This window comes from Rhynchophorus ferrugineus, unplaced genomic scaffold, assembly GCF_030347505.1.
Source record: "Rhynchophorus ferrugineus isolate W39M unplaced genomic scaffold, kcgeb_rfMv2 rfM9, whole genome shotgun sequence".
Taxonomy (NCBI): domain Eukaryota; kingdom Metazoa; phylum Arthropoda; class Insecta; order Coleoptera; family Curculionidae; genus Rhynchophorus; species Rhynchophorus ferrugineus.
The window spans coordinates 36,405,621-36,423,502 of NW_027472588.1; the positions used below are offsets into that span (position 1 = coordinate 36,405,621).

The 17,882-nt window shown below is 30.2% G+C and overlaps 6 protein-coding genes across 14 annotated transcripts in view; 3 read left to right on the top strand and 3 right to left on the bottom strand.

The window, feature by feature from the left end:
* Dh44 (corticotropin-releasing diuretic hormone 44) overlaps positions 1 to 1,151 on the top strand; it is a 124,487-nt gene extending 123,336 nt beyond the window's left edge. For all 4 annotated transcript variants that reach the window (XM_076414703.1, XM_076414705.1, XM_076414704.1 and 1 more), the window contains one exon: positions 756 to 1,151. In XM_076414703.1, coding sequence (XP_076270818.1) covers positions 756 to 1,004 — 249 coding nt within the window. In that variant the 3' untranslated portion in view covers positions 1,005 to 1,151. The remainder of the gene's footprint in view (positions 1 to 755) is intronic.
* A 2,631-nt stretch (positions 1,152 to 3,782) lies between these two features.
* LOC143202835 (malonate--CoA ligase ACSF3, mitochondrial) lies at positions 3,783 to 5,959 on the bottom strand. Its single transcript, XM_076414685.1, has 3 exons — positions 5,398 to 5,959; positions 5,050 to 5,316; positions 3,783 to 4,967 (listed from the first exon to the last, which is right to left on the bottom strand). The coding sequence occupies exons 1-3, from the start codon at positions 5,741 to 5,743 to the stop codon at positions 3,874 to 3,876; spliced, it is 1,707 nt and encodes a 568-aa protein (XP_076270800.1). The 5' UTR covers positions 5,744 to 5,959; the 3' UTR covers positions 3,783 to 3,873.
* A 542-nt stretch (positions 5,960 to 6,501) lies between these two features.
* LOC143202846 (uncharacterized protein C9orf85 homolog) lies at positions 6,502 to 7,862 on the bottom strand. Of its 2 annotated transcripts, XM_076414706.1 has the most exons (3): positions 7,723 to 7,862; positions 6,898 to 7,186; positions 6,502 to 6,845 (listed from the first exon to the last, which is right to left on the bottom strand). In XM_076414706.1, exons 2-3 carry the CDS (start codon positions 7,175 to 7,177, stop codon positions 6,544 to 6,546), a joined length of 582 nt encoding a protein of 193 aa, XP_076270821.1. In that variant the 5' UTR covers positions 7,178 to 7,186; positions 7,723 to 7,862; the 3' UTR covers positions 6,502 to 6,543. The 2 variants fall into 2 exon arrangements, with proteins under 2 accessions (XP_076270821.1, XP_076270823.1); XM_076414708.1 differs by lacking the exon at positions 7,723 to 7,862 and having other exon boundaries at positions 6,898 to 7,314.
* Positions 7,863 to 8,065: 203 nt separating this feature from the next.
* Positions 8,066 to 9,285, top strand: LOC143202847 (mitochondrial inner membrane protein Mpv17). The gene is made up of 2 exons (XM_076414709.1): positions 8,066 to 8,362; positions 8,751 to 9,285. The coding sequence occupies exons 1-2, from the start codon at positions 8,177 to 8,179 to the stop codon at positions 9,099 to 9,101; spliced, it is 537 nt and encodes a 178-aa protein (XP_076270824.1). The 5' UTR covers positions 8,066 to 8,176; the 3' UTR covers positions 9,102 to 9,285.
* Positions 9,286 to 9,431: 146 nt separating this feature from the next.
* Positions 9,432 to 10,186, top strand: LOC143202849 (uncharacterized). The gene is made up of 2 exons (XM_076414711.1): positions 9,432 to 9,748; positions 9,810 to 10,186. The coding sequence occupies exons 1-2, from the start codon at positions 9,584 to 9,586 to the stop codon at positions 10,062 to 10,064; spliced, it is 420 nt and encodes a 139-aa protein (XP_076270826.1). The 5' UTR covers positions 9,432 to 9,583; the 3' UTR covers positions 10,065 to 10,186.
* Positions 10,187 to 10,967: 781 nt separating this feature from the next.
* LOC143202830 (uncharacterized) lies at positions 10,968 to 17,739 on the bottom strand. 5 transcript variants are annotated; one of them, XM_076414673.1, is made up of 21 exons: positions 17,557 to 17,739; positions 17,333 to 17,508; positions 17,080 to 17,279; positions 16,890 to 16,997; positions 16,763 to 16,805; positions 16,684 to 16,704; positions 16,499 to 16,552; positions 16,386 to 16,445; positions 16,278 to 16,325; positions 16,168 to 16,209; positions 16,056 to 16,109; positions 15,719 to 15,991; positions 15,322 to 15,554; positions 15,178 to 15,261; positions 14,885 to 15,120; positions 14,565 to 14,829; positions 14,343 to 14,504; positions 12,893 to 13,185; positions 12,012 to 12,275; positions 11,705 to 11,784; positions 10,968 to 11,647 (listed from the first exon to the last, which is right to left on the bottom strand). In XM_076414673.1, the coding sequence occupies exons 1-21, from the start codon at positions 17,637 to 17,639 to the stop codon at positions 11,367 to 11,369; spliced, it is 3,060 nt and encodes a 1,019-aa protein (XP_076270788.1). In that variant the 5' UTR covers positions 17,640 to 17,739; the 3' UTR covers positions 10,968 to 11,366. The 5 variants fall into 5 exon arrangements, with proteins under 5 accessions (XP_076270788.1, XP_076270791.1, XP_076270787.1 ...); XM_076414676.1 differs by having other exon boundaries at positions 15,950 to 15,991; positions 16,168 to 16,224; XM_076414672.1 differs by having other exon boundaries at positions 16,168 to 16,224.
* Between the last annotated feature and the right edge of the window lie 143 nt (positions 17,740 to 17,882).

Below are 17,882 nucleotides of genomic sequence, written 5' to 3' on the forward strand. Positions count from 1 at the left end.
ATCTAATACATATATTATCTCGTTCTTGTTAGAAGTAACTGATTCGAATCTTCTGACTTTGACTATCTAAAGGTCTCGGAGTTTACAACCAGAGTGCTAAATATTAAGCAGCTATTTGAAACTTATGAAAGCAAGCAAAGCGCCAAAACAACGTTTGCCGGTTTATAACCTGTAATTATTATCAATAAAGTTTCAAAAAATTTTTGTAGAGGTTGAGACAATCAGACGAATTTTGTATTCGGTTACATGTTCGAACGTATTAGACAGCACTATCTTTTTTTAACTAGAATAGAAAATAAGACAGAAAATAATATTTGATTTTAAAATGAATGTACAAATTGTTATAGGCAATACATTCAACATCTTGATGATGTGAGCTTACTGTTATTTTGAACAGACTATAGATTAAGGGTTCATGTTACACCAACCTAGAAAATATCCAACTCTATTTCAGATACTCTGAAATAGAATCACTATTGATAATGTGCGATAAAATTATAGGCTAGAAAAGTGATCAACCCAAAAAAAGTTTTAAAGCTTTCCCTTAAACAAAGCAACGATATTTTAATAATATTTATCTTATTTATATCAAATGATATACCACCCTATACAAAATGGTATTTCTCCACAAAGCAAAAGAACAAAATTAACATGGTTTTTAATTCACAAGTGCCACCCTTCATTCGTTAAACATTAACTAAGAATTTAAAGTGCTTGTACGTGATTAAATCACTTAAACATCATTTTATTTGCAGAAAGAGCCCCGATTTACGGACGTCAGTTCCTACATCCGCTCGAAAAAACAATCGTCCCGCATCGGCGAAGCCGGCGGCTCACTCTCCATCGTCAACTCCCTGGACGTCCTCCGGAACCGGCTCCTCCTTGAGATCGCCAGGAAGAAGGCCAAAGAGGGCGCCAACCGCAACCGACAACTCCTGATGAATCTGGGCAAGAGAGCGTACATGCACAACCTCCCCAGAATTTTCTTTCCCACCAGTAAATAAATTGAAATTTTCATTCGTAACAATGCATAATCAGCGATAAACGCATTATTGTGACATAATAGTTACCGGAATACTATGTGCTAGTGATAGGCATCTACAACCGATGTATATTTGGTCATCTAACTATAACATTACAATTTAATTGACAAGAACATACAAATTCGGTTACAAATACTATATAAATGTGTTTGATTTAATTTCATCTAATATAGTTGTAATTTTAATACATCTTAACAAGTTAAAAATAAATTACCCTGTCACTAGCGCATTTGATGTTATATATAAATCTGCTTATGCATTGTGAACTTTATGTATTTCAATAAACAACAAATATGTAGAACTGGATTAATAATTGTTTAATAACATTGCTGTCAAATACCAATTTCTTAAATCTAATCTAATTGGTTATTTGTATCATTGGCATTTAATTTTATTCCAGAATATCTTGTATATATGTTCGTATACCTGTTTATTTATGTTCGCAAAGCATTTATATTATCTCCTAAATATATTATCCGGTATCAACTTTCAAAAAAGACATAAATGTATTTGCCAAATTACAAGACTTAAGTAGAGATCTAGATGATGTACTGTGTTGAAGGGGGAGAAAAAACATCCCTTCTGTAGCAGCTTTTCGAGAAACTTTATTTTGTAATATAAGTATAAATGTTGAGCTTCTAGCGTTAAGGCGGATGATTTAAAGCCGTAACTGAATCTTCAATCAACGATCACAGACGACAATGAAAAGCTTCCTGGTTTCGGTGGTTTGGTTTTGCCTGAATGAGCTCCAACAGGGTCAGTTCCCTGGTGCTCGGTTGTGTTGTTGACAAAATGTGTATTATATGACAAATTGTACAGAACAACTGTAGAATCGATAGAAATAAAGATACTATCATGAGCATCAATCTTTTCATTTTAATTTACACTGAACCCCTCTCAAAATATTACACTTAAGATCAGAAAGATTGAGGTAAAGTCATAGATACTTTTGAAGGTTAAATTTTATCAAAAATATAAATACACCATAACATATAAAACTATCTTGACATCTTATTTAATATTAGATTTTTCACATATAATATCATCAAGAATTACAAGGTTACTCAATAAGTTCATAGTTAATAATATATTATGCCACCATATTTTATATTCCACAGAATCCTTCTCAAAATATTGTACTTGATATCAAACAGATTGAGGTTAAGGCTTACATAATTTTTAACATTAAATTATTTTTATAGCTACCTTGGTTTTAAGTTAATATTAATTACTTAAGTGCTGATGTCATCATATAGCACTAGATTATTTAACAAAATCATAAAGAACCATATGTCCCTATAATCCGTACATACGTCATATAAATTTGTGACATCAAAACGTCACAAAGTTGCCACATCAACTCTCAGTTTTAGTTCAGTTTGGTTGTGACATACAACAAAATTCTAATTTAAATAAAATAATTGAACAAAAATGTTAACAAATATAATTTATTTTAATATATTAGTAGATCTAAAAACTACAGTTAATTATACAGCCACAACACTTTATAGATTAGAGTTATAACCTCATATCATTATTACTTTCAAGAATTTTGCATACGTCTGAAAACCGGACGACTTTGACAGAATCATTCGTTTACGATTTCGAACTATTCAGACAGCATTGTGTCTCTTTTTAACTATAATAAAATGAGAACGAAAAAATTGTCTGTTTTTTTATATATGGCCTAGACTGGGTCTAAATTTTAACGTGGGCTCCGAAACACGGTCCTCAGCCTTAAGCCTACGGACTGGCGAGTGACCAAAACTTTAGAAATCACCCCAGAAGACATCCGGTCTTACCCAGCCTGGTTACTGGCGTGACTGGGATCGTTTTCCTTGTCGGATTTTACACTCTTGTCTAGAACATTCACAAATTTTAAACAATCACAAACATAAATTTACGACCAGGCCCCAGCAGGATTCAAACCCGCGGCTATCGCAACAGTAGAAGGACCATCTCATCGCCTTTACCATTGCGCCACCAAGCCGGCATTGTCTGATTGTAAAACGAATTTACAAATTGTGGCAGGTAATACATTAAACATTTTGATGACCTTTTTTCAAAAAAAATTTGAATAGACTATACAGTCTGTAAAACAAGCTTCTAGAGTTGTTATTACCTGTTTAATACAATTTTTCCGCCAAAGATTTTTTTGTACAAGCAACGGATGCTAAATCTAGCAAATAATATGAATGCTGAAATAATTCGTACTTTATATCACTGGTTTTAACTACGTTTTTTGTGATGGCTACTTTGTCTTGGTAGAAATTTATGTTTGTCTTCGATAAATTGAATATTTGATCTAAAAAGGAAATAATTCATGAACAAAATCACACTTAAATCACCAAAGATCGACCACGTCACTCTCTTCTCGAAGTTGTGAAAACAAACTCATTCATAAACCTCTCGTTTTGATTCAGAATGACTCAAGTCCATAATCATCATAATCATAAGTAATAATCATAAAACCAGACACAAAATATGTGTATTATTAATATTATTTTAAATATGACCAGTAGATAATTCACGCACTTACTATATGATCCTAGTTATTTTCTCTATATGTTTAATTATGTACTTTTTGTAGTAGTAAAATGTATATAATAATTTTCGTTAAAATGTTTAAATATTATTATTGCTACACCCTGTAAATAACGCCAACACGTTGAGTTAGAACAAATAAATTCATAAAGTCCCAATTACATAAATCACGTAAACAAATAATATAAACTCATAAATATGTTTAATTTTTACTTGACATAAATCCACATATAATACAATATGAAGTATAGTTTGTACCATAAAATGAACGCATACGAATAACCATCTAACTAGCAAATAATTTTACCAATTCCTTTTTATTAATTTTTCCCATGGCATTTTTAGGAATATCCTCCGTGAATATCAAAACAGTAGGAATCCAGTATTTGGGCATTTTATCCACCGCCCAGTCCTTCAACTGATTTATAGATAATTGTTTGTCTTTTTCTAAAACCACAATGACTCCTACTCGCTCTCCGTACACTTCATCAGGCACGCCCATGACAGCGCATTCTTTAATATCCGGATGGGCCAGCAAGCACGTCTCAATTTGCAACGCGCTGATCTTATACCCGCCAGATTTAATGATATCTACGCTTTTTCTTCCTAATATCCTGAATTTGTTATCTTCGTGTACATATTCGCATAAATCCCCAGTCTTAAACCAACCGTCAACGAATTCCTTCTCGGTTGCTTCGGGTCTGTCGAAGTATTCCTTGAAAACGCTGTCGCCTTTCACTAATAATTCACCCGACATATCTTTCTTATAATTTTCGGAGAAGCACATAATCTTTCCGTCCTCGTTCGAACACTGGACCACTATATGTCCATCGTTTTGATCAGCCAAAGCCACTGTTACCGACGGCAAAGGCAACCCAACAAATCCAGGAGCCCTATTTGAATCGTATAAATTAGACAAACACATTCCTATCTCGGTCATGCCGTATCTTTCAAGCAACCTATGACCAGAAATCTGTAGCCATTTCTCATACAGAGGGTTTGGTAAAGGTGCCGAACCACTTACCATCAATCTTACTCGATTGCTTAGTGTAGTCTTAACATCAACTCCCCTGTTTTTAATATTTTGCTCAAACTCATCAATCAGTTTTGAGTAAATTGTTGGAACAGCCATAAAAACGGATACATTTTCATGTTGGTTTTCACCTTCGTTTAAGAAATAGCTCCATACTTTTTTCGCATCAAATTTAGGCAGCATTATCGTCGTTGCTCCTACACGCATTGGACAGAAAAGTGCGTTAATTGTGCCATGAACATGATGAAGTGGTAGAGTATGAAGAATCACGTCGTTTGAAGTCCAATTCCATGCGTTTATTAAAGTATTTATCTGAGTTTGTAGGTTCTTATGAGTTAAAACAACACCTAAAATAAAGTAAATCATCAATATTGAATTAAATATATATTTTAACACTCCCTACTTTACTAGTACTAAATAATAACGAACCTTTCGGATTTCCAGTTGTTCCACTTGTATAGAGTATTAACGCGCCATCTGTTGCATTTACTAATTTACCATCACCGATAACATTACCCTTTTGAAATGATTTATTCGGAATTGTTTCCGGTAATACATATAATTTAACTTTAGCTTGGTCAGAGAGAATTTCCATTTTCTTTGAGTATATTGAAGAAGTTACAATCAAAGCACTCTTAGTATCATTGGCATAATAAGACAACAAATTTTCCGGATGTAAGGGACTTAATGGTACAGCTAAAAAAAATCTCTAGATGTCTCTAATTTTAAAATCCATAAATAATTAAAATTTAAAATATAAAAGCCACAGACACTCACCAATCTGTCCGGAAATCCAAATAGCCCACAACGTTACAATATAACTAGCATCATTAGGACACAAAAACAAAATTCTTTCTCCCTTTTTCCCATCCAATTGCGAAGATATACTCTTGGAAAGTTCAACGGCTTCCGAAAATATATTATTGAACGTATATCTACCAGTAACATCCTGAATAGCGACTTTATTATCGAATTCCGACGAAGTCTTATAGTAAAAAGGTCTGGTTAACACTCGTTTGTAATTAGTCCTCTTCAAAAACGTCACGTTCTTATATATACCACCTGTTACCCAATCCGAAACTAGATTTTTAGTTACAATATTGGTTATTCGCGTTGTAAACATTCTGTTCCGTACTTTCCTTATCGTGAAACAGTTATAACTAAATCAACAATTAATATTTTACCTGCAATTAAATTTTATCAAGGACGTACTTATATTATAAATTTGCATCAAAAATTTAAGTTTAGCTCAAACAACTTGATCGATAATAACAACATGTTTATCAGATGATAAAAATAAAAGTGTTGAATATTTTTTGATGGTAAACAACTCAACAGTGAATCGTTTTTTAATACTAATTATTTAGCTATTCATTCATTACTATTCTGTGACGTCAATACAGCTTTGTTTACAGATTAGACACAATTTTGGACTGAAGTAGCTACTATTGGTACCGTGAGCATAATACAACAGTAAATTATTTATATACAAAGAGGTAAAAGTAGCAAAAAATATGTTACACCATAACAGCACCAATCTTAATGTGCAACTCTCATCAATTTGTCCTGATTTTGATATAATAAGATTTCACATTTTTGTCAAAACTTCTGACTTAGCCAAATAATTATTATTTTACCTTTATTTACATTTTAATAGATATATTTTTAAACAAATTTACACTATTAAAAAATCACTCAATCAGAATTCGTATTAACTAGAAATAGTGATTCATATTTCAAACTTTATAGATATTGACACTAGGCAGCTTTAATTTATATAGATATGTATTTTTACCTTAAAAAGAAAGACATCATCCTTTTTGGTTAAATAAAAAGATAAATTACTTTTTAAAATTTAAAAAAAAGGAAAAGAAAAAAACATTTTAATAAAATTTTATATTAAAAATAATATATATAACACATTTAATCCTCATCTGAACAAGAACCATCAAAATCGCTTTCGTCACTGAATAATCCATCAAATTCATCATCATTATCATTAATTTTCAGTGACTTCAATTTGTCTAGAATATCAGTTTTCTGACTGTTTGCATCAATCTCTGGGTTCTCTTCTTTCTTATTCATATACCTAATGAATGTTCTACGTTTTCTCTCTGGTAAAGATTTTAATAATGCTTTCATTTCTTCATCTAATTTTATTTTCTCTTGTTCATTTGGAAGTTGTTCGACTAAATCCTTAGACTGGCCACATTTTGCACAAACAGCTATAAAATGATATTAATACAATCCATAATGCTACATAATTTTAGAACAAACCTAATTTATGAGCACACTCCAAACACATAATGTTATAAGCTCTTTTAACAGCTTTGTTCCCACATTTGACACACTTTTTAGGTTGTGTCAATGGTTTATACTTTTTGTATTTAATTTTCCATTCAATTATGTCTTTACATCTCTGACATACATCACCGATCTGAAGAGCATTTATCATTTTTGTTTTGTTACTTGTATCATGAAGATTATTTTTAAAAGCTGTTCTGTTTTTATACTTTTGGGGTCTAGATCTTGATGAATTTCCTTTTTGTGAACTCATTGCTATAAACTAAAATAATTTGTTAACATACTAATAATCATAAAATATATATTTATTAAACAGATGCAGATGTAATATTAGCCACATTAGCTTTCAACAATTCTAACTCAAGTTCTTTACTTGCTTCAAATTCTTTCACTAACATATTTTCTAAATCCTCATATTTTTTAATAATTACTGTAATACTACTTTCATTCAAAAATGAACTAATCAAAGTTTGATTGTATGCCACTTCACCAATGGTTTTTATTAACACTAGATAGTCATTCAGTTCAGCATTGAGTTTGCTTGCTAATACTCTATATTGAGGCAAATCCTCCCATATATCTGAACCAGTACTGGTAGCTTTTTTAATCAAATCAATTTGCTTTTGTAAACAAGAGCGGTATTCTTTTGAAGTGGTTTTAATCAGGTCTTCTAGTTGGGTCATTAACTCTAAAATAGCTGCTTCGCCTTCCTCACAAGCTTTTTGTAAGTCATTGTCCAGATTTATTTTAAGATCATGTACCACATTGTGGCTGATAACTAGAGTTGAGAGTACAAACCTTTTGATGGATAACGCAGGTAATCTATTATTATAATAAAAACGGTTTGATACAAAATATATATTTCTGCAATGCTTTATTTTCAGGATACTTTGAGATAATCTTCGAAATATATTCATAACAATCACTAACTGAACATAAACAAACAGAGGTTATGTTCGATAAAATTTTATTATTCGTTTGGTGTTAGGTTACATTGTAACATAATCTTCGTTTTAAAGTTCTACAATTTTTATTATTCTTATGGTTCCCACATTAAACAAAAACGGTAATAATACTATTGGATTTGGATAGAAATTAGTTTCTGCAGTTCTCAACAGATATACAACTCAAAATACACATTTATATTAGGGAAGAACGTGCATATAACGTGCTCACTATCAGTAACATAATTTTTCCATAGAGTTAGAAATTTCGAATTAACCTATAACGTATACCAATAAAATTTTTAAAAATGTTGTTACTTCGAACCTATCAAAGATTATTAAACAAACATTTTTTAATAGTCCAATCTGTGCAAACAGGTGTGCTAATGTCAACTGGGGATATAATTGCACAATTAGTAATAGAAAAGAAAAAAATTAGTGAATCTGACCTACTCAGGTCCGCAAAATTTGGATTTCTGGGTACTTGTTTTGTTGTAAGTTTTTTACTATTATTGGACAAAATTAATTACCAAAAAAAAAATTAAATTAATGAGAAGAACTGTGAAATAACTCTGAAAATGCAATAAACGCTCCAAAAATAATTTAAATGCATTTTACTTTATTCGCAACATCTTAAATATCACATTTTCCATTTCAATTAATTTTATTTAAATAATTTTATATATAGACATTTGAATTTTTATTAATAGGAACATTTCAACATGTAAAATTATTGAATTATCATCGTCGCATGTACGTATAACTATATAGAAAATTAAAATTCTCAATTTTAATAGTCATTTATAAAATAGCTATATTAATTTTAAAATTTATAAGCATTTTGTAAGACGACCTTATAAATTGGGTTCATATGTATTTTAGGGTCCGACATTGACAGTATGGTACCGACTATTAGCCAGGCGATTTGGAACTGCCGCTACTTCTTCCGCAGCATTGAAGAAAATGTCATTTGATCAACTGGTATTTGCTCCATCATTTTTAGTAATTTTTATTGCAAATGTAAACTTATTAAACGGTAAAAACGTTGATGAAATTAAAAACGAGCTATTTGAAAAGTATCCTGATATTGTTGTGAACAACTGGAAAGTGTGGCCAGCTGTACAATTAGTTAATTTCTATTTTGTTCCTCTGCATTATCAGGTTTTATTAGTACAGTCGGTAGCACTGTTTTGGAATACATATTTATCATGGAAAACACAAAAACAATCTTAAATTGTGCAGAATAATTTTTATTTTGACATTACTGTACAAGTACTGTACTGTTTATATTACACGGGTTTATAACATTATTTTATTAAATTATGATCATTTTAAACAGCATTTATAATTAATGCAGTATTATTCTTATTTTATTGTACTATAGTAACCACAAATAATAAAGTCAATTTATCTGAAATTGTAATTATTTTTTAAAGTATGCCTTAAGAGTATTATTTTTAAAGAAAACATTAACAGGGCCTATTAATTAAAGGTGTTATAAAATATTAATGATATTTTTATACCAATCAATTCTACCAAATTTACTATTAAGAAGTTATTAAATGCCTTTAATTTTTTAAAAAGTCTTTGTTCTAGAAAATTGTTTCTATATACCTCAATTATAATTCTGAATTTACTAGCAGATTTGTGAAAGGTGAACAATTAAATTCAACGAAGTAAAAACCAGAAACTAAATTATGACGTGATGTCAAAAGATGACTTCTGAGGAAATCTTAAAATTTCTAAATCCTAAAAGATTTTATTTGAAACGTTCCCTATCGGCTACTAATTTTAAAATGCCCAACATGGCCACATTGAATTTGCGAGATACCAAATCAGTCACATGCAACATGGATATTCCTCAGAAAGAATTAGAACAGGTAAAATATCCATAAAGCACTAAGACAGTCACAACACGTTATTAATATCATTCTGTTAAAGATAAAAATTACTGATGATGGTGATGACGATTATCTGCAAATCAGCAGTGGCATTCAAACTAAAGATCTGTATAATAATGACATAGTTTTGGTAAATAAGGAAGCATTAATATATCAAGGGAAAAGATACAGTATCAACGACATTGCATTTTCCTGGAAGAAAGATTGTAGAATGTGGCTATGGAAAAATTCATGGGAACTTAGGAAGAATAAATCAGTGAGCGATCATTTGGCTACCAAATTTGTTCACATATAATCCTTTATAATCTAATTGTTTTTTTAGTTATTATTTGTTTTATCATTTTCAACTGAAATCATTTAAATGTAGTTTTATCTTTTATATGCTTTTATCAATAAATAATATAAACTATAGAGTGAGACCACCGTTATACTTTTAGAGCAATTTATCTAGATTGCTCCTCAGTCCTTTTGTTCTTTGATATGACTTCAACTTCAACATGATAAGTAATAATTTAAACAAGTTTGAAAATTATTAGTAAATTGCTTCATTACTTATATATAATACAGAAAACTGTATTATAATTATTTAACTTTTTTGTTAAGTAACTTTTTACCGCTCAATTTACAATATCTCTTTAGAATCCATGGAGAAAAGATCTAATTACAAAACAAGTCGCGTAATATTTTGAGAATAGCTGTTGTCATATATTAAATATGCTTCAACGCAATCTAATTTAACTTATCACCCAATAACATTTTCTTTTGTTTTAAGCAAATGCTCTCGTTGAGATCTAAATTGTACGTTGTGTTCTTTTTTGTTCTAAAATATTTATAACTTTACAATATGTTTTCCTACTTCCCTATAACAATAAGAAGTAATCTCAATGTCATTAATGTCATTATTGAGTGCTGCTTACAAACGGCATTTGTTATTTCTAAAATATATAATACAATAATAAATATACTTATTATAGACTAAACTCACTGCAACAATTTTATAAAGAATTCAATAATAAAATAGTTAATAAAAAATAGTAATCCAATGAACAGTCGGTAGTTCCCAATAAGGAAAGTCTATTTTTGAAGTATGTTCTGAACTAACGTCATTTACAATCATGCAGTAATGGTGACAATTGAATAAATGCATAGCTAACTTTGTTATTAATTGTAAGCCTATTTCAAGTTGAAAAATAAAAACTTTTTTCTTTAAAATGCCTTTATTTTAATTTAAATCTATTTGAAACAAAAATATTATTAGAAAATATTTGCGTATGCTGATATAACACTTAACTTATTTTATCATATTCCTTTTGATAAAAAAAACATTTGTACTCTATTACGAAGTTCAAAGAAATAATTAAAAATCATGCTAATAACTGGTCGACTATTTCTGGGGTCCCATTATGATTTATGATGTTATTAAAAATATTTTAAAATCATAAATTTCAATACGATATATAAGTTTTCTTTAACTTCCCCTCTTTTTTACTTTTTTAAAATATTCATCCTCAAAGGCAATATAACTAAGAAATGAAGGTTTAATTTAATCAGTCTCAGACGATTCTTCACAATCAGAATCTAATCATCCACCAAATCGTTAATTATCTAAATTATCACAAGTTGGCTCAACTTTAATACACCTTAATTGTTGGTCTTCTAGCGATTGGGATTCTTCAGAAGATGCAGTGTTGGTAAAACTGTCGATTGATTTACCAATAATTTTATTAACCGAATTATTTTCTGAATCAACAGGCCGATTCCAGTTAATGATGTTAACTGTTTTCGAATCAATCTTCGCTCTTTTCACTTCGCAAGACTCATTTTGAATTTCATGTTGCTTTTCGTCGAATACTGTTAAATGTTGGGCCATTTTATTACCTGAAAATAATAAAACTTAATTTTGATATACTTATACTTATCTTTTAAATAAATTACAGTCATTATTGGCATATCCACAAATACACACATCACAGGGTTTACTGCTAGACTCTGCATTTTCTTCCGGTCTAATACAGCTACAATGAAGATATACATATATATAATAAATCTAATAAGCTATCTATCATATATATCTGATTATTATTATATTGCATTTATATAAAGACTTATTTATATAACGATACTTTTATTTTATTTGGGCGCAATGTTTTTAAAACAATGTAATGTTAAGCTTATATTTGGTATATATTTCGCGGTAACAAAATAATAAACTTATAGTTGTAATATAATCTTATTTAGTTACCTGTTTCCATTTGATACTTCTGTTTCCATTTCTAAGGTTGGTATGTGATTCAGAACAGAACGAGCAGTTACTATCTTTTTCTTTGCAAATGAAATCTTAAAGGGGTTTGAGGCAACTCTGTTCAGTCTTACAATAAGGCTGGGTCCGAATGTGTATTTAGTTAGTTCAGCAATGTGGGTAACGAGATTATTAAACGCATCTGTTGATGTAGTGCCGAACCATTCACGCCACACTAGTTCGTCCAAGAACTGTTTGAAGATTTGCCTGTTAATGGAAATATTAAATAATTATTTGTAACAATTTGGCTGACGCCTTTTTACAGGCTCAATATAATTGATTCCATTTTTTCTTGAACAGAGGTTAAGCTTGCATTAGTGAGAATATAAACATCTAGTTAACTATGAAAAACGAATTCTTAAATATGAAGTACGAACTGGAAGTTACATTTTGCCAGTAGGATCAATATTACGAGAATGTTTATAAGTAGAAATTATAAATTATCAACAAAAGCGCCTCTGACCTACCGATTACTAACCTGGAACATGGAGGATACATGAATACAAGGATATTCCTTTACCTTTAGTAAAATATCAAAAAAGGTAATTGGAATAACATATCATCCCATACAGCAGCTAAACCGATAATCACGATGCTAGTTATGCTTATGGCTATTTTGTAGCCCAACAAATATTTATATAATATTCCTAAAGAGTATGATAAAAGTGATTAAAATGTGGAAGGAGATAAGTGTATTATTGAGAAAGGAAACCACTTTGAACTTGTACCAATATTGATTTGACATGTGTGTGATTGCTAATGAATCAATTATATTGACTATGTAACTGAATATTTATATAAAAAGGTGCTTTTTTAGAACTTACAGTGAAATAACAGATAGCGTGTTTTGAAACATCTTCGTCACTACATTCCTCAAATAATCCATTATATTTTTGTTTGCATTTTCTGACTGAATCACATTGGTATATCCGAAATAGTGCAACGAGTTCTTCGCTAAAGATTCATCAATAGCAATTGTACTGTTACTGTGCACCCAATTTTCTAGTGGTTGTAACACGTTGATGCATTTAACTGTTTTGTCCTTTTCAGTATTGAATTTGAATACTTGCAATCGTATTAACTTGGAGGATCTTTCAAAAACACCCAATACTTCAACCTAAAAAGTGAAATAACAAACAATTAATTGTCTCTATTCACAAAATCTAATTATCTAACTGCTATAATAGTTTTTAAACAATATTAATATATTATGTACTGGTTGCTAAAGTATGTTCTGTGGAAAACGAATATAGCTGGTATAAGCCACTATAGATTCATGAGATATATCTTCGGTGTGTGTTCCTGCTCTGCACACCTTTAGGCCAGAGGCAAAATGGGCCGCAGCCTGGTGAGGTGACGCAGTGTCCTTGTCACAGTTTTTCACCTAAAGTCACGATGAGAGTTTAAAAATGGAAGAAGAATATGTGTGGATTCGTTAAGTTTTGTATAATACGAGATGTGTAGACTACATGAGGATTAAATTCTTTAATTAAAGTAAATTCTCCACGAGTCTTTCTTTTTTTAGATACAACTTCTCAGTTACCTTTTACCATAGCCATCTGGGAGATAAACATTACCATTTCCGATTTGAATTCGTCTTTCGAATCAGATTTAGAACTAAATTCCATTTAATCGTTATTAGTGCAGTATTAATTGTCATTGTACCAAGTCTACTGCATACAGCTGTACTGCCAAGCGAAAACTGCAATAGTATTTGCTTGGTTTCGGCGTCTGGCAGTTTTATCCCGCGTACACTTGCCGTGACCCTCACTGCATCATCTCACCAAGTAAGTAAACAACATGTAAGTATTACAACCCATGTAAGTAGTGAAGAAATGTTTAAATTCATAGATTATTCCATATAGACACATTTATATGAACGACACCATATCAACAATTGATCATATCATACCATATTAACAATCTTACATAGTAAAAAATGTTATCTGATTTACAGAAAGTTATTGACGAAACTGCGAAAAGGATCGTTAATTACGTGAAAAATCAAATGTGTTTAAAAAATATGGGAAGAAATAGGTAATCAATTGGGGCAAAACATGTCTGGCGTTGTTCTCTTGTCATACTTTTTGGACGGAAGTCACTATAGTTTTACAGATTAAAAATAATTTTCTGAGTTCATTGGACATAAAAAGACAACATTGGATGTTTTCTACTGGATTAACTAAATAATCCAAGAAATAATCATAATTAGGCACTTGTTTAAATATTAACATTAAAAAATCTAATTATATAATAGAATTTAAATGAGTTTACCATAAAATATTTTCCACGACCTGGTGGTTTAAGGGTAATTAGTCCAACTTCAACAACGGAATTATCTCCACCTAACATTTTTATATGCGAAAATGTAGCGATTGTGCAGACTGCCCTTAGCCATGTGTACATTCCTTTAACATACACATCATTAACATTAACCTGCATAAAGATATACGTTAACAAAAAAAATATATGTAGCTACATTACGAACGGCCATACCAATTTAGTAATTTCATTTATATGACTTTGACATGCCCAATGGTAAAGCAGCCTTAAGATGACAGTTGGGGGATGAGGGGCAGTTTCAAAAATCGACCCACTAAAAACTGACATAAACTTTTGCGGGCAACATTCTGAAGTCCATACGTATCCACCCGAATCTGGATATCTTGACAGAGAATCATCATCGACAATCAATGTTAAATCGTTGAAATTATGTATTGGACAGATTTGTCCGGATTTTAATAAACCGAGTTTCATTAACCTACGAGTAAAGGGCAAATTTGTTTTATGAGTGATAAAATTAAAAGTAATTTTACCAAACTACAAGTTCTGCGGGCCTACATGACAGAGCTTCATTAATTTTAGAATCCAGTTCTGATCGATCATCAATATTATTATCGATTCTCATACATGGACTTGCAGTTAATGACAAAGGGGACTCGCTTCTATCTAGTACTAGGGTAGATTGTCCAACAGCATCATTTGTATTATCATGAACTTTCTTAGCTACGTTGGATATGTTTTCTTCAGTAGTTTTTTTAAATGTATCACTCTATAACAAAATAAACTTGTATTTAAACATAGTTTTAGATACAAAATAAATGCATACTGATTTTGCAGCTGATTTTTTCCCATAATGTCTAGAATATGTTTTATTCGCTGATGGTTCCTTGATTATATATTCCGGTGTTATCTATCAATAAAATGTACATGTATTTAAGCATATCATGTAAAATCCTTTATGTATAATTACTTTTATTTCGCCCTCAGATTGCTTTGATAAAGTAATCGATGAAGATTGATCAAGTGGTTTCTTACTTAACATAGATCTAGGTGACGGTTGTGTTACACTTTCTTTCTTATCACATGCTATAGCTTTTCGTTTCTTTAATGATAAACGAGTGTCCATATTGGTAAAGTTTCGTTTCTTATCCGTGCTGTGTACAATTGATAAATCTGATTCTGATTTTGTATGTGACTGTGATTCTACAAAAGTTCATTTCTATTATTACATTATTACTATTTGATAAATAATCATTAAGTGCTTTCAATTTTCATTATTTAAATGAGAAAATTATGTCCGTCTTGCCAAAAATGTTACACTGTGAGATTGTTAAATGTGGCCATAGATATCAAGGTACAATACCAACCTCTGATTATATTTTGTGTATTTTCAAATACCTCAATAGCTGTAACAAATTCATTTTTTGCTAGGAAATGGAATTGACAAGATTTAATTAAATCATCGATTTGATTTTTTACTTCTTCCTCTGCCTGTTTCCTTTCTTTATACACTGCTAATTGGCAGGGTTCTAAATCCTCCACCCAACATTCAAGATTCAAACTACGTGTAAGATCTGGACTTTTATGAATATATTTACCATTTGCAGTAATTGATGATGATTCTGAGACAAAATCTAGATCTGAAAGAAAAAAAATTATATATTAATACTATGTATATATTTTGATGATATTTTGTATATTCACCATTACTAGTTGGTAAGATCTGTGTCAAATGATCTACACCCTGTCCCATTTTATCTAAAAAAATAATTCATCTGTTTATAGATTATAACTAAATGTAAAAATATTTTGATACCATTGATAGTTAGTGGTTGTAGTATTGGAATATTTTGGCATGCTGGTTTATTTGAATCTAAAATATGTATATTAGAACTTATATTAGAAAGATAATAATTACACATTTACCATTTAGTGATAATAGCGGAACATTTTTGGAATCCAATCCCTCTAGGTCTAAACAAAACAATAGAAAAATATTGTTTGGTTTTATATTATTAGTTACATGTTGCTTACCACTGGTGATGATCTCTGATGATGTATTTTCTTCAGTAATATTTTTGAAAATAAATGGATCTATCAAACAAAATTTTATTTCAATTATATATAAATATATAAATTATACTTACTACTAGACTGTATAGATGATACTTCCGTGGGTATACTTTTAATGTCATCTTTATCTATGAAATAAGTTGGTAATGAAATAAACATGAACTAAACAGAACCATAATAGACAGAATAATTTCAACGATATTAAAAATAGGTTGCAACAGATTAGAAATTAAAACAGAAAACAAATTTTAACTCGTACCTGTCAAAACGTCCTCTTGTTCTAAAAAATATATATATTAATTAATATTTTATCAGTTAATAAACTTTTTTTATCTTACTAAATGATTTCTTAGAGGCTAATTTAGGCTTTTGAGTCACTTTCTACAAAAAAAACTTCTAGTTAATTTATTATAAAGTCAAACTATAATATTATAAGATATTATTTAACATTAAAGTTCCACTTACATCGTCTTGCAACGTTTGTTTTTTGAAGCTTTTAGAAATCTGTTTACGATTTTTTCCACTACGGGCTCGTAACTTAATCTTGAAATCAGACTTAAATTGTTTTTTGTCCTAAATATGTTGTCGTAAACCATCATGTAAAATAAAATGAGTAAATATCAATATATGAATAAAACGCTGATATAATTATTACGTTAGGTCTATTTGATACAGAATGATTTCTTGACACAGGCGGCAACGGCTTTGGAGTTATATCTTCATTATTTGACAATATTGTTGATAGATGCGTTGCTTCAATAGACTGTAAACTTGAAAACTGATTTTTTTGAATTGAAATATCCGTTTTTGGTATTACATTTGAATCAACATCAACAAAATCAATAGAAGTAATTTCTAAAATATATTATTATGTATCATATATATTAATTATTTATTTTTCTAAGTACCTGACGATGATACCTTATGACTTGACGATGGATTAAGTGAAGGCACTGCGTTCCGATTTAAACATCTACTACCTTCATAGACAAAAGATTTCGTTGTAAAATGAAGAGAACAAATACGATTTCTAGGGGACAGGTCACTTTCTTTAAGATTCAATGCTTTTTTCCAATCCGCTTTTCTAATAACATAGTAGTAAGACAAAAATAATTGGAAAGAAAATTATTACCTTTGTGGATCTCGTGGAAAGTTATGAAGACTTATAGTTGCGCTTTCTTTTTCGCCACAAAGCATACATTTTCTATAATACATTTTAAATACAAGTGAATTTGTTTCTCAGAATTGGTGACATAAGCTCCCATCCGTCAATTCTAACTTCTGAAAAGTAACATCAGATAGCGGTAGTATCAAATTATGTCCTCGAAACAGCTGATCGTAAGTTTAAAAAAGGATAAAACTAAATTTCAAATTTAATAGCGCCATCTGTGGTATATATTCTTTTAGCTTCGTATTTGAAACATTGTTTTATGCTAATATACGAAACATTTTTAATGT